The sequence below is a fragment of the Carcharhinus amblyrhynchos genome, chromosome 4, assembly GCF_965287045.1.
Source record: "Carcharhinus amblyrhynchos chromosome 4, sCarAmb.v2.hapA, whole genome shotgun sequence".
Taxonomy (NCBI): Eukaryota; Metazoa; Chordata; class Chondrichthyes; order Carcharhiniformes; family Carcharhinidae; genus Carcharhinus; species Carcharhinus amblyrhynchos.
Genome location: NC_137327.1, coordinates 39084997 through 39100545, shown reverse-complemented (window position 1 = coordinate 39100545; position 15549 = coordinate 39084997). Strand labels below are relative to the sequence as shown.

At 38.4% G+C, this 15549-nt stretch overlaps 1 protein-coding gene across 9 annotated transcripts in view; it reads right to left on the bottom strand.

Moving 5' to 3' along the window:
* chd9 (chromodomain helicase DNA binding protein 9) overlaps positions 1-15549 on the bottom strand; it is a 261421-nt gene that overhangs the window by 69541 nt on the left and 176331 nt on the right. For all 9 annotated transcript variants that reach the window (XM_080186992.1, XM_080186995.1, XM_080186994.1 and 6 more), the window contains 6 exons: positions 15394-15531; positions 14070-14191; positions 12186-12429; positions 6244-6420; positions 5398-5541; positions 1733-1988 (listed from right to left, as the gene is read on the bottom strand). In XM_080186992.1, coding sequence (XP_080043118.1) covers positions 1733-1988; positions 5398-5541; positions 6244-6420; positions 12186-12429; positions 14070-14191; positions 15394-15531 — 1081 coding nt within the window. The remainder of the gene's footprint in view (positions 1-1732; positions 1989-5397; positions 5542-6243; positions 6421-12185; positions 12430-14069; positions 14192-15393; positions 15532-15549) is intronic.

The window sequence follows — 15549 nt, the reverse complement described above, 5'->3', positions numbered from 1 at the left end:
TCCAAATCACTAAAGTCTAAGCTTACTGGAACATTTCTATGGGTATGCATTTAAGGTGCTACATAAAATAATTGACAATTTAATACTTTATTGAATTCCAATGAACACAACAGGCAAAACAACTAGCTTATTCCACGTCTAACTGTCTGCAACTACTGAAGTGTTTTGTTTGGCAACAAAAGGCTCTCTGAAAGCAATGGATGTTAATTTGTTCTCTGAAATCCATTTTCCTCTCTGTGAAGTTTCACACACATCAAGAAGCCTCATTCTACTACATTATAATAGACTGGATCAGTGCTTTAATCAGCCAAGGCCCAAGACTGACATCCAACTTGTTCAAAAAGCCAGTTCTCAAGTAAGCAACCCTTCTCCATATAAAATTCACAAATACTATTGAACATGGTTAGCTATTGTCTATCACATTTGCAGGAGATAAACGTATTAACGTTCACAAAATAGAAAGTTAGGAGAGAATAAAGAAATTTAAATGCAGTAATTTCTAAGATATCATTGATTTCACTTGATGCAAAACTAGTTCTGGAGAAAGCGGTTCTAATTTGCATGTGTCAACATTTACAACCACAGGTGGAGGATTGATTACCTGATACGAAACAGAACAAATACGAAAGGAGCACTTTCAAATTGGCAGGCTGTTAACTAATGGAATGCTGCAGGGATTAGTGCTGGACCCTCAGCTTTATAACCATCTATACGTCAATGATACGGCCAAAAAGATCAATAATAATCAATCAATAATAATGTTTGACAATACAAAGCGAGGTGGGAATGTAAGCTTCAAGGAGGACACAAAGAAAGGCAAAAAGACAAATTAAGCAAATAGGGATAAAGGAATAGAATATTATATGGGGAAGCATGAGTTATTCATTTTTGTAATAATAGAAAAACAGCTTTTTTAAGGCCTGAAACCTGTAAATGTTAATATTCCGAGGGACTTGAATGTACTCGTACATGGAGCACAAAAAGTTAGCACGCACGTACCTTAAACAATTGGGAAAGCAAACTGCATGTTGTTTTTTAAGAACAGTTTTGCTGTAAATTGCACATATAGTTATTGCTTATCAAGTTAATTTAGTTGCACAAACACTTTATGCCTCTGCAAGAATTAAGTGTGGTGATAAACAGACACAAATACATTCAAGTTCTATGCATATTATTTAAATAGGACAGGTAGACTTCACTGCAAACGAGAATAAAAACGGAGTACTGCATCTCAAATCTACATAAGCCTCCCTAACGCCCCCGTCACTTATAGGAGCTGAAAAAGCATGGGTGAGTCACGCAATTTTCATCTATTCTACTTTTTCTGAGAGACAAGAAATGCTTTGTATCACTGACAATTTAACTTAATAATCCAACTAATTGCGGTTTTAAAGATTAGGTAGATAGGAATCGGGTGCAAAGTCTCACCCACTTTCAAAATGATAAATTGACTGACAAAGCCTTTGACCAGATTTGTTGGGGGTGGGGGGTGCTAGGGCAAACACCAATACTGAAATTCTACTGTTATTGAAAGAAAAGATACTGGCAGTAACTGATTCAAAGCAGGCCTGAATACAGGAAAATTAAAAATTTGGCAGATATCCTGAGGTTCCTGGAAGGGAAAATTTCTTTACCATTAGGATGGAGAATGTTCAAAAATAAAATCCACTGCTGCCAAGAACAGAGGGAGAACAGAATAGTGCAACATTTCAGAAAGTAGGCAGGTGTGTACCTTTAATAAGATATGGGTGATTGCAGCATTTCCTGAGCTCCATCATGGTGTTTACCAGGTTAGGCACATTTGCCTGACCAGCTCCTTTGGATAGGAAGGCAAAGTTTCTTTCCAGGATTGCACGATAATATTTCTTCTGAATATTGGTCAGTTCTACTTCAATAATAGTTTCTTCTTTAGGAGCAAGCTTCTTTTCCACATCCTCCTTTAGACGTCGCAGCATCATGGGCTTCAATATCGCCTGCAGCTTTTGCACCTTAAAGAAACCATGCACGCAGTTATGATGATGAGGTTATCGCCTGTGTTTACAAGCACAGACTGGGATGGATAAGTGCTTACAATAGAGTTGCACCACAATGAAATCAGACACCAAAAAGAACAATTTTACATATGAAATGAATTATGGACCTAAAGCATATTAGAACGGCAAATCAAGATGCAAGGGGAAAAAGGTTTAATGTAAAGTAAACCAGACAACTCTGAAAAAGCTCAGACCTGCTAAGATTTTCCAACATTTTCTGTTTTTGTTTCTGATTCCAGCAGTAATTTTTGCTTTTAACTCTGAAGAAGGGTTGCCTCAGCAGCTTTACACTACTGCATGCTCTGAACGAATATAGGGATTCTGTAGAATTGTATTTGTACTAAGTATTTAAGAGATTGCTTCCTGATTTAACACATCTTTTCTCTCACTCATCAGAGTTACATCAGAGGATGTATCCATCAGAGGATACAGTAGGATGTAGATCAGTTGGAGACTTGGGCAGAGAGATGGCAGATGGAGTTTACTCTGGACAAATGTGAGGTAATGCATTTTTGGAAGGTCTAACACAGCTAGGAAATATACAGCAAATGGCAGAACCCTTAAGAGTATTGATAGGCAGAGGGATCTGGGTGTACAGCTACACAAGTCACTGAAAGTGGCAATGCAGGTGGAGAAGGTAGTCAAGAAGGCATACGGCATGCTTGCCTACATTGGCCAGGGTACTGAGTTTAAAAATTGGCGAGTCATATTACAGCTTTATAGAACCTTAGTTAGGCAGCACTTGGAAAATAGTGTTCAATTCTGGTCGCCACACCACCAGAAGGACGTGGAGGCTTTGGAGAGTGTACAGAAAAGATTTACCAGAATGTTGCCTGGTCTGGAGAGCATTAGCTATGAAGAGAGGTTGGAGAAACTTGGTTTGTTTTCACTGGAGTGACGGAGGTTGAGGAGAGACCTGATAGAAGTCTACAAGATTATGAGAGGCATGGACAGAGTGGATAGTCAGAAGCTTTTCCCCAGGGTGGAAGAGTCAATTAATAGGGGGCATAGGTTTAAGATGCGAGGGGCAAGGTTTAAAGGAATTGTACAAGGCAGATTTTTTCACACAGAGTAGTGAGTGCTTGGAACTCGTTGCCGGGAGAGGTAGTGGAAGCGGATATGGTAGTGACTTTTAAGGGGCGTCTTGACAAGTACATGAATAGGATGGGAATAGAGGGATATGATCCCCAGAAGGGTAGGAGGTTTAGTTAAGTCAGGCAGCATGGTCGGTGCAGACTTGGAGAGTCAAAGGGCCTGTTCTTGTGCTGTAATTTTCTTTGTTCACATTGCTGTCAAGCACCTGTGATGTATATAGTCCTTAAAAAGTATCTTCATAATGCATTACAGCACACCAAAGATGAGTAGGTTTGGTTGACTGGCCATTCTAAATTGCCCCTTAGTTTGGGGGATTAGCAGAGTAAATGTGTGGGAGTTATGGGAATAGGACTTGGGTGGGATTGTGGTCGGTACGGACTCAATGAGGCAAATGGCCTCCCTCTATACTGTAGGGATTCTATGATTCAAGATCATTTGGTCAGTGGTGGCCTTGTCTATACTCTCTCAGTCTGGGAACACTACCAGATTGAGTTACGCAGGAAGTTTATTTTGTCATCAGCCTACAAATACATGGAAAGTCAAATCTCATTGCAATACATTTCAAAATGTTTTTCCCAATACTATGAAGGTTTGGAAGTAGAAGTAGCTCCTCCCAAGTAGGAGCAGTTAAACTCACTACTTGTGGCTTTCTCTTTTACATCAGCCTCCACTGGAGGCTCAGTTCATGCTAAGGGCTCTGATAATTGTTCTGTAGAGAGCAGTGGTCACACTCTGCAATGCTACCTTGTCTGGTGCTCTGTGACAGATGACGGTGACTCTTGTCAGTGCACAAAGATTACTGCTATGGGGTCCAGTTTTCAACTAAAAAGAACAGGAATGGAACTACCTGCATCATGATGCAAGACATGGCGTGATCAGAAATCCAGACAGGCACAAATTGGTGACCATCCACTGTATTCAGACACATTTGTAATTGAATTTTCTGCTACTCCAGCACAACAGTAATTCCACTGAAATTCACCAATGCTTAAAAGAACTTAAAACGGGCTTCTTCTCAAACTCGTACTTACTGCATCCAAGGTCACCTTAAATAATAAATTTCAAAGCACTCAGAAGTAAAACATGGAGCACAGACACTGTTGGTCTGCCTGTCACCTTGAATATCACTGATTTTGTTGATTTGCCATAAGTATTATAGTCCAAAATGGCTTTAAGTGAAACCTGTTTATTCAATGTGAAATCTGCTCAGAGATGGCCATTTAATTTCCTAGACTGCTAAACAAAATTCAAGAATCAAGTGTTTAGGCTTCAACTGTCATGCTCCATTGAATTAACTTCAGTTTGACGGCATGAAAATAAATTTACCTTTGAATCACTATCAGTGGTAATGTCGATCATGTTCAAGTAAATTGACTCTTTTAATGTAAAATACAATGTTTGATGATCAAAATATACTTTTCATCTGGATAAGATAAATGTTGGAAGGGATACGATTCCTGATCTTCCTTCCCTAAAAAAATGTATTTTCTAAACCTATTATTAAAAATGTATTAAAACGTAATTAGCACTGCTGCCTCACAGTGCCAGGGACCTAGAGTCAATTCCGACCTTGGATGACTGTGTGGAGCTTGCACATTCTCCCCATCAGCATGGGTTTCCTTCGGGTGCTCCAATTTCCTCCCACAGTCCAAAGATGTGCAATTAGGTGGACTGGCCATGCTAAATTGTCCTCAGTTATTGGGGTTACAGGAATAAGGCCAAGCTGGGGATATTGTTGATCAGGCTCAATGGGCTGAATGGCCTCCTTCTGCACTGTAAGGATTCCATGACTCTATGAAATGGTAAAACAGTTGAAACACTGCTCTATTTTATCCTTTTTTTAAAAAGTGGAAACAGATTTGGACAATTATTCATTAGTTCATGATAGTCAAATTATTACTCTTTACTAACTAGCACTACTATTGTATAATAGCCACAATGATACACAATTTAATGAAGATAAACAGACAATTCATGAAACAAAAGCAAAATTCTGTGGGAATCTGAAACAAAAACAGAAATTGCTGGGTATCCTCAGCAGGTCAGACAAATCTGTGAAGAGAGAAGCAGATAACATTTCACTTCAATAACCCATCAGAACAGATCAGTAAAGTTTATTGACATTTGAAAAACTCCCCCAGTGCTCCACGTAAACTTACTGCCAGTTTTACTTTTGATCACAAGACTGGATCATACCATCAAAAGTTAACTGAACTGGCCTATTAGCTTTAATCAATACAAGAATTATTGGATACATTGTTTTAAGTACCTGTGCTTCACTCTTCAGGTCTCCAAATTCCTGCATGAATGTGCTTTCTGATGAGAAACGTAAAGGTTCCAAGAAGTGAAGCAAACTGAACAATTCCTCCACCGTGTTCTGAAGAGGAGTTCCTGTCAGCAGCACCTTGTGTTCCTTGATTGGAATAAAAATATTTGTATGCTTTCATCTTTTTTTTCTTGATGTCACAGGTCAGTGAATTTAAGTTCAGCTTTGTCTCTTCCCCATGTTCTTCCCTCCAGTTGAAGCCATGCTATCCCTCCTCAAGGAGGTAGCTCAGAGTCACCTCCTCCAATGTCAATCATAGTGTTTGCCTTGTTTCATTACTATGGCCCTGGCCAAAGTAGTTTGGTTCTTTTGTTTTTAATCATGTGTTTTTAACAAAAATCTCTATCTTGTCAATGCAGATTGAATAAATCTGTACGGCTCTTTAGGGTCAATTTACTAAAAAAAACATGCAGCAACATCATTGGAAGATAAATACAAAGATTTAATTTTGTTCCTTTTGCGAGTATAATCCATTGTCTGGAAGATGTTGGGTTTATAAACAATTCTCAAGAGCTGGAAACTTTTAACTGAAGGTTTTAATTTGAATACTAGTTACAAGATAACGAAACAGGTCCTTTTAAAATTCCACTTATCCATTATTGGACGTTCAATTATTTCATAACTAAAATGAATGATTTGCAGAAGGCAATACGAAATAATTCCACTAAAAAACATGAGAGCCACACACTAAGTTGCCTGATCTATTGCAGCAGGACCAAACTTGGGTTTTTGTTGTAAAACAACATGTTATCAACTATACAACATTTTTCACAAATTTGAGTGACGCACCAGATTCATGATTTTCAATCCCTCCAGCAGCTTGCAATTTTTGTTTTTCAGTCTGTGAGCTTCATCAATGATCACACATCGCCACTCAATTACATTCAGCTCTGGACACCCACCCAGGATCATCTCAAAAGTAGTTATCATGGCATGGAACCTGTACGTTCCCCGAAGGATCCGGCCCTAAAGTTGAACAAAAATCAGGGAGAGGTGAACATCCTGCTTTAGATAAGCCATTATAATAAGGCAGGTTTTCCCACAGACAGCTGATAATAGTCTACAATTCAATTCACTGAATAACCTGAGCTATCATTTTACCTTTTCATCCTCCAGAGAAAATCTCAAATTGCAGTAAGACTACAGCATCAGCTTGAGAAAGGCTCATAACTGTAGTATTCCCTTCACTGAAACAGTCTGATGGACTCTCTCAGTTTGACAGAAGAATCTTAAGCATCCAATACAATCTAAGAATCAGCCAATTCAATGTTCAGAACAATTGTGTTTGAATAGGTAGCAAATAACAACAGACAAATGCAAAAGGAAACATTAACAGGAAAGTTCAAGTCTTCATATTAACCTGTCAGACACTGTTGCTATATGTTATTCCACTCTTTCCAGTGACTATTCTAAAAGTGAAACCACGAATGTCAACTTGGAACAACTTTTAATGACCTACTATGGACTCAGTAAATTTTAAAATGCCCTTAATATTTCTTAATATTCGTGAATTTAGCACCGAGTGGGGAAGGGTGAACATCCAGAAATTGTGGTCCACATCAGTACCAATGACGATATCAATAGAAAAAGGATTTGGGGGGGGTTGCTATCTTGGGAGGAAAGATTGAATAGGTCAGGCCTATATCCAATGGAGTTGAGAATGAGAGTGATCTTATCGAAACATGCAAGATCTCGAAGGCACTTGACAGGACGGATGCTGAAAGCATGTCTTTCCTTGTGGGAAAGACTAGAACTAGGGACAGTGTTTAAAAATAAAAGGTTGCCCATTTAAGACTGAGATGAGGATAATTTTCTTCTCTGCGGGTTATTAGTTCCTGGTACCTAGTCCCCAGAGAGTGATGGAGAGTAGATCATTGAATATTTTTAAGGCAGAGTTAGATTGACTCCTTTGACAGGAACATGAATGGAGTTGATAGGATATGGAACCAGATTAGCCATGATCTTACCAAATGGCAAAGCAAGTCCAAGGGACCAAATGGTCAACTCCTGCTCCTGTAAGGAGTAAGAGGGACAGTAGCAATATAAAATTGGCTGCATGACAAGAAATAAAGGGGAGTGGTGTACAGTTGTTTTTGGATTAGAGGAAAATATATATTGGAATCTATCAGAGGTCAGTGTTAACCCCCTAGTGTTTCCTGATTGTTAGGGTCCTGGACCAGAACTCCCAAGTTAACTTTTCTAATTTGGCATAAATGGATAGGATGCTCATTCCAGGAGTAAGTCTACTTACAAATTAGGGATATTTTATAGTAAAACAAACTTTATTTAATAACGTAGTTTAACTATACCCCTAACAAATGAAGCAGCTTAACTATTAACAGTTAACAGTATTTAAAGATGAAAGGCAACAACTTTAATTTCTAACTTATCATTGTTTCAGTTCCAAATAAACAACGTTTCTCTTACAGACTTAAAGGCCAGAATTTTACCAGCATGGCTGCCCCAAAATCGGGGTGGGCGAGGCTTGCAGAACAACATTCCCCATTGGCCTTGGGCATGATCTTACGATCCCCAGGTGGCTGTGCAAGTAAAATTAGGGCTAAAATGCCACTTTAAATACAAGTGGCATCCATAAATATACTTGCTATAATGAATGTAGCTAGTCTTGAAGCTTTGAAAGAGAGTGGGCTTCAGCAGCTAGCAGAAAACCTCAGCCTTCACGTAATCCCCAGCCACAACTGAAAAGCTGTTTCCCTGCTACAGACCCAGCTCTTTCTGTTAACCACATCATCACAAGATCCTGCCTACCTAAACCCATCTTCCATTCCTTTAATCAAAACCTCAGGAGAAATAGCCATCTATGAATAAAAATCCATTAGCTCTATCCTAAATAAAGACTACATGGATAAATGAGTAATCATCCTGTTCTCCCAGCATCTGAGCTACGTTTTCCAGATTCACCAACTGCTTGCAGAAAAAAAGCTGAATTTAAATATTCTTTTAAACAGAAAATAAATATATATTTATATCAATTGCATGTGTGTCATCAGATGATATAAATTAATAACCTAGGCTTTGATACACACAGCACAATTTCAAAATTTGAGGATGATACAAAACTTGGAAGGATTGTAAACTGAGAAGCATAGTGTAGAACTTTAAAAGGACACAGACAGGTTAGTGGAATGGACAAACAGACAGGACAGGTTGAAGAAGCAGTTAATAAAGCATACAGCATCCATGTTTTTAATAATAGAGACAAAGATGAAAGCAAGTTATGTTGAACTCTTTTAGAGCACTGGATCAGCCTCACCTAGAATCTTGCATTCAGTTCTATGCATCACATTGCAGGGAGGATATAAAGTCATTACAGAGGATGCAGAAAAGGTTCACAAGAACGTTGAGGAACATCAGTTACATAGAAAGATGGGAGAAGTTGTAACTGTTAAGAGGAGGTTTGATAGATGTGTACAAAATCAGAAGGGTTCCAAATCAAGAACCAGATTGCATTGATTTAAGGTAACTGACAAAAGAGTTACACTGAGGAAAATCTTTTCCCACAGTGAGTGGTTAGGATCTTGAATGCACTGCTCAAGTATGTGGTGGAGATAGGGTCAATCAAGGTATTCAGAAGAAAATTTGAACGCCATCTGTAAAGGAAAGATTTGCAGGGCTACACAGGGAAAAATGCAGGGGAGTGCCATGGAGGTGAATTGTTCCTACAGAGGAGGGGGTCAGGACAGACATGACAGACCAAATTGCTTTTTTCTGTGCTGTAACCATTCTATGATTCCACAAATACAAAATTATTGACGGGCATTAGATCCTTTTTCACTTTTCACACCTATTGCCAGCTACAAGAACGGGTCAGATCTAGAGGAAAGTTTTTGTATTTTCATACTCTCTGAAGCAACCTCACCTGCAGATTTATGCAATTTTAATTATAATCCTACAATGAACAATTTGTTATTTGACAGAGTTCAGCTGAAGGAAACTAAAGTTTTGGGCAAAGTATCAAAACATGAGGACAGTCTGTAGAAAATGAAAATGTTTACATTGGAAAACATTCAGCCCCTCATACCTGCTCTGTCATTCAATGAGATCATGGCTGCCTTGGTATCTGTAAATCTGACAGTCATTGACTTCAATACACTCGATGTCGACAGCTCTCCGTGGTAACCCTTATTTTGGGCGACATATTTTTGTGCTGCAGCTTATCAAATGCTTTTAAAAGATCCAAATATACTACATTCACTGGCTCCCCCCTTCCATCCTACTCGTCACAAAACTCTAATAGATCTGTTAGACATGATTTCTTTTCAGAAATGTCTGCAAATCTGCCCAATCATAGTATTTTCTTAAGTGCACGGTCTCCAATGACAGATTCTAGCATTTCCCGACTATTCATATCTGGCTAACTAATTGTTCCCTTTATTTTCTCTCCATCCTGTCTTTGAGTAGAAGTGTTCCATTTGCTGTCTTCCAACCCAGAGGGAGCAACAGTGTTGGGAATACTGCAAGATTAAAACCAATGCTTCCACTATCTCTATTCCCACTTCTTTCAATTCAAGGTTTTAATCTCAATAATTTCTCCAATGCTTTTTTCACTCTGCAATAATAATAAAAATAAATATCAATAAACTTCCTCATTTTTATCAGAACTTTGGTTTCATATTACTTCCAGAATGTTTCTCGTGTTTTCTACTGAGAAGACTGATACAAACTATTTGTTTCGTATCTCGGCTATTTCCTTATTCTTCATTATAATTTCACCTGATTATTCCTCTAAGGAGTCCACATTAATTTCACTGATCTGATCCTTTTTGCATATCTACAGCAGCTTTTTCCCCCCTCAAAATCTGTTTTTTGTGCCTCTTGCTAGTTTACTTTCATACTTTATTATCTCTATTAATTTCTTGTTCATCCGTTGCTGAATTTTAAAAACTTCAGGCTTACTACTCTTTTTGTCAAAATGCGCTTGTTTAATAATTTGCAAGTGTGCAATCTACCACTTCACAAGGAGCCTTTCTATAAAACTCCGAGTAGTCTTCTTCGGTTTATTAATTCTACCTATAACGTCACCCGCTTACCTCCCCTTAATCACCAAAGATATTCCTTCTGTTTCGCCATTTTCCCTTGCTTTCCTGTGGACTTTGTAACCTGGCATATTTAGTTCTGACCATCTTGCAGCCACACCTCAGGAATTGTTACCATAACATGCCCTCCAAGCCAAATTTGTTCTTGCAATTCATTCAATTTGTTCAGTAGACCATGTGTGTTTGCGCAAAGAATGCTCATTTGGGTCACACTCCCATCTCAACCTTCAGCTCTAATATTTTACTCACACGTTTCTTATTTAATTGGTTAAGGAGATGCACAGTTGCTTGTCCTGTTCCAGTTAGGGCCCAGCTGCCTTGTAGAGGGCACTGTGCCATTTCCATCTTTTCTTTACAGCTTATTGTCACCAATAAGCAGACAAGGGCAAGTCTAATAAACAAAGTACTAGGCACTGGCCAGCCACAGCAATCGTTGAGCTGTTATTTCTTTCCTCAATCCTCGTGCAATAGCATCAAAAATACATCAACATCTCTAGTAAGGGTGGAATCATCATAATCTTGCTTTATCTTCAATATTTAAAAAAAATCTCTACTACTCAGCTGCAAAGAGCATTGTAACAATATATGATTATTAGAGACACTTGCTAATTAGGATGCTCATAACTGTCACAACATTTCACTGCTTCAGTCAGTTATAAAGGAGCAACAGTAATCAGTAATTACATACATGCTCTGTTTAACTTTCATAAGTACAATGCCAGTGTTCAGACTGATCTGCGGGCTGTTGGCTCCCATAGTCTAGGTTTCCTTCAGCCAGTGTCCAGATCAACGTGAAACTAGAACATTTTCTGAGACCAGTGGATTAAAAGGAATCTCTCCCCACTTGGATTTGGTGCCAGCCAACATGCTAATGCTGGTCAGTGCTGCATTGGTAGCCCTGTGCTCTATAAAAGCTGCCAGGGCATTTTTGGAAATTTCTTCATGACAAAACAAGAAGTCTGAAAACTCTATGCATCTTCTGTTTCAGGTGTCTTGATAGGCTTACTTTGCTGATGTACAGTGGCTATTTTGTTGTGGTTACAATCCACAGGCTGTAAAAAGCCCTGTGTTTCCAGTTCAAAGGAAACTAGCTGTGTGGCTGCACTAAAGTTCAGAAGAGTGGTGCTTTTAAGACTGGTTGCCAAGTCCCATTTTGTACTAAAAAAAGGAGCCGTAGTAGATTGTTGAGCATCAGTGTTCTCTCTAGATTTTTAACATGAAAATAAAAACAAATTTCGAAGCGTGCCGTTATTTGAGGAAAAACTCAGAACCAACTTTTTTGGCAAAAAATATCTTAATGCAGTTGACAAATTCAGTTCAAGTTAAAATGATGATAAGATGGAGTGAACTGTCCTTCTAATACAGAAATCAGCAACATTAGAGTTACTCGTAAATTGGAGTTGTGGTATGGAGCCAAAAGTCAAAGTCACTAAGCTCAGATTCATTAAAATGTTTGAATTACAGAACGTAAACTTGCAGCAATGTCTTCATTTTGATACCAAACGCTCAGAGTTATTTTGGAGTTCTCAGATCAGTACATTTCGTTTAAAAATTCATTCCTTTACAGAAGCATTGAACATATTCCAAAGGTAAGAAATGAAGTAAAGATTGCCAACTCAAGTGGAATGTTTGGATAGAAAAAGCAGCTGATTCTAGATGAAGAAATGGTCATACCTCTGAGTCTCGGAAGTACATTTCATACTGTTGAATCATCTGTCTGCTGATCATACTGCCGTGATAAACAATGACATTCAGGTCTGTCCACGTGCGAAATTCTCTCTCCCAGTTTGCAATTGTAGACAGAGGCGCAATGATGAGAAAGGGGCCATGGATCCCAGTCAGATAAACTTCATCGAGGAATGTAATAGACTGGATGGTCTTGCCTAAACCCATTTCATCAGCAAGAATGCAGTTTTGCCTGGAATCGAGAAGTTATTAACTTCACACTCGGTTCTTGCACGTGCCTAAACCACAAGTAATATTATTCCCATTAACAACTGTGGTGAGATGCACTATAATGCAGAATATTCCATGGCCAGATACATACCTGAACATAGCACAGGTGTTTATTAAATGAAGTTATAATTGAGTGAACTCACTGCTGGCTTGCCAAAATGATAATGGTGGCATTGGAATTTGTAAACAGTATATTAAAGTTAGAGCTGGGATGTGCCACAAAATTTTGCTGAGCTGATATTGCTCGGGAGATATAGAATGTGGAGACAGCGTCAAATTTTGAAGTAACTGAATTAACTGGAAGGCTTTTTTTTAAATAAATAATGAAAACATTTACAGATTTCTTGTGCATTAAAGTGATGACATATGGGAAGTTACGTAATGGGCTGGAACAGTTCAGACTATTAAGGTCACCATTTCCAATATTCCAATTAGATTCTACATAATCGTGGACCTATATACACTTATTTAAGCCAATTTAAAAGATTTCAGAGATTTTATTCCAAGGAGGAAATTAGGCAACATTCCTCCTTCAACCCTGAAAATCAGTCAATCTAAAAATAAATCTATTAATCCGATTTGTTATATTCCGCAGGTATAACGTTCCCACAGGATCAAAACCATACTGTTCAAATATATCTATGCCTGCACTGCTTTCCAATCTCTGATTTGTTTTATGTATCAAATAATCATGCATCTCCTTCATTGCAGTTTATTTCAATGCCAAGAATTGGAAAATATTAGGACCAAGTTTATTTTATTTAGCTCTAACGAAGGGTCATCCAGACTCGAAACATTGGCTCTATTCTCTCTCCACAGATGCTGTTGGATCTGCCGAGATTTTCCATCCTTTTCTGTTTTTGTTTAATTTGGTCTGAGGCTGCCAGCACTTTCAAGCAAAACACATTCTGATTGACGTTCGCAGTGAATGTGATCATTTAAATTACATGCAAATTTAAATGTGGAAATACAGTAAAAGGTTCTAATGTACATCTGTTATTCAGTGGAACGGATGTTTTCTCTGGACTCTGCAATTTATTAATTTTGTGCTCACGCCCTCCAGTCCTGTGAATAGCAAACAAACCCTGTGATACATCAGAACATGTCAAATCTCTGCATGGAACTGAGAGATGAGAGCAAATCAACGTAACAAGCTGTAAACATTGTAGAAAATCAATGTGATAAACAGCAGTCAACACAAGACAAAAGCACTGTGAACCCCTATGAGAAACTGCAGCTGCATAAAGTCTCCTATAAAAAGAAAAGCATTATACAATCACTATACAAGCACTCACTTCAATATTAAACATATTCAGTTTTGCTCGTGATTACAAGTGGCAAAACATAACCACAATCTTAATTTGTCCAATTAAGCTCTTGCATTTGTACAGTACTCCAAATAGATTGAGAGTTTTAGCAACCTGTGATAAATATTCCTATATTGTATTTTATCATCTCAAATATAATGGCCAGGTAGGTGCTTTATAATTAAAAATTTAAGACTTCCACGTAGAAGAATTTATTTTACTTGATCTGGATCACCCACAATTTTAATGAGTTCATTAAAATAAAAACTGCACATCCTTTGGACTTCAATTGTACCTGTTATACCAGTTGAAAAGGAGCCAATTGACGCCTTCCAATTGGTACTCCCTGAGCTTGTTACCAATCTTGTACTCCCTGGATTGTCCAAGCTTCTTCCAAGCAGTGGCAGGGGGTCGCTCCTTTGATAAAAGAGATAAAATAGAATACAAATTAAGTTCAGAATATCTGAGTTATAAAAGAAATCTATTCTTACAAGGTCTTTGAAGTGTTGCCTTGTCTACTTGGGGCTCTCACGTTCCTTGGCATTAAATAGCTTACATTCTTGTAACTGAAGTTAAAAGTGTAAGGTAAGTTTGGTCACCTCTAATGGCTCAAGTCACCAAACAAAGAACAGTGCGAAGTGTTGCATACTCCAGATTATTACAGCCATCTAGTAGTTCTAAGGCCTGTAGCTGCCTTCTCAAGTTCAATGCTATTAATTGCTTATATAAGATAGTTCCACATTTGTTACATTCTAGAATTGATTCTCACTGCCCAATCCACTTCCACAATACTGGGACTCAAGGGGTGTTGACAATCAACACCTCTTGACAAATAAACTTATTTCAGTAAACTCACGTGCCCACATCATGCGATCCTCTGACCTTTTGATAAGCAGAACTAAGGAACACAACAGGGATGATGATGACAAATCAAGAAGTTGGTTTATTTGGGTCATCAGATGTTCCTGAACAAAATCAGCAATTTTAATGTTTCTCCTATAATGTTTCCCGTCACAACATAGGAAGCTTAGGGCTGATCTAATAGAGGTTTATAAAATAACGAGGGGCATAGATAAGGTCAACATCTTTTCCCAAAGGTAGAGGAGTCTAAACCTAGAGGGCATAGGTTTAAGGTGAGAGGGGAGAGATACAAAAGGGTCCAGAAGGGCAATTTTTTTCCACACAGAGGGTGGTGCCTGTAACAAGCTGCCAGAAGTAGTAGTAGAGGCAGGTACAGTTTTGTCATTTAAAAAGCATTTAGACAATTACATGAGTAAGATTGGTATAGTGGGATATGGGTCAAATGCAGGCAACTGGGAATCGTTTAATGGTAAGAACTGGGCAGTATGGACAAGTTGGGCTGAAGAGCCTGTTTCCATGCTGTAAACCTCTATGCCTCTAAAACAAAAAACATCTGCGATATTCCACTGTTCCTAAACTGAACCCACACCCTTCTGAATCAGGGGCCACAGTGTTACCACTAAGCTGAAGCTTAGCAGTATCTCCAACCTTTTAAATAGTTTTAAGTATTTGAGTAATGTAGAGTTTGTGCAGAAATTTCCATTGGAATGTTTTCAGCACCAACTAATCAGCATTACAGCTGCAGACTGCTCACTTACCATACGCTTCAAGGAAGGCTTTGCCTGCTGCAGTCGTTCAAACTCCTCAATCTTTCCTTGATCTACGTCTTCTCTCAACTCCCAGGTACTATCCTCATACGGTAATGAACACCATTTAACCAGATAGTAAACTACAGCCTGTATGAAAAAAATGTG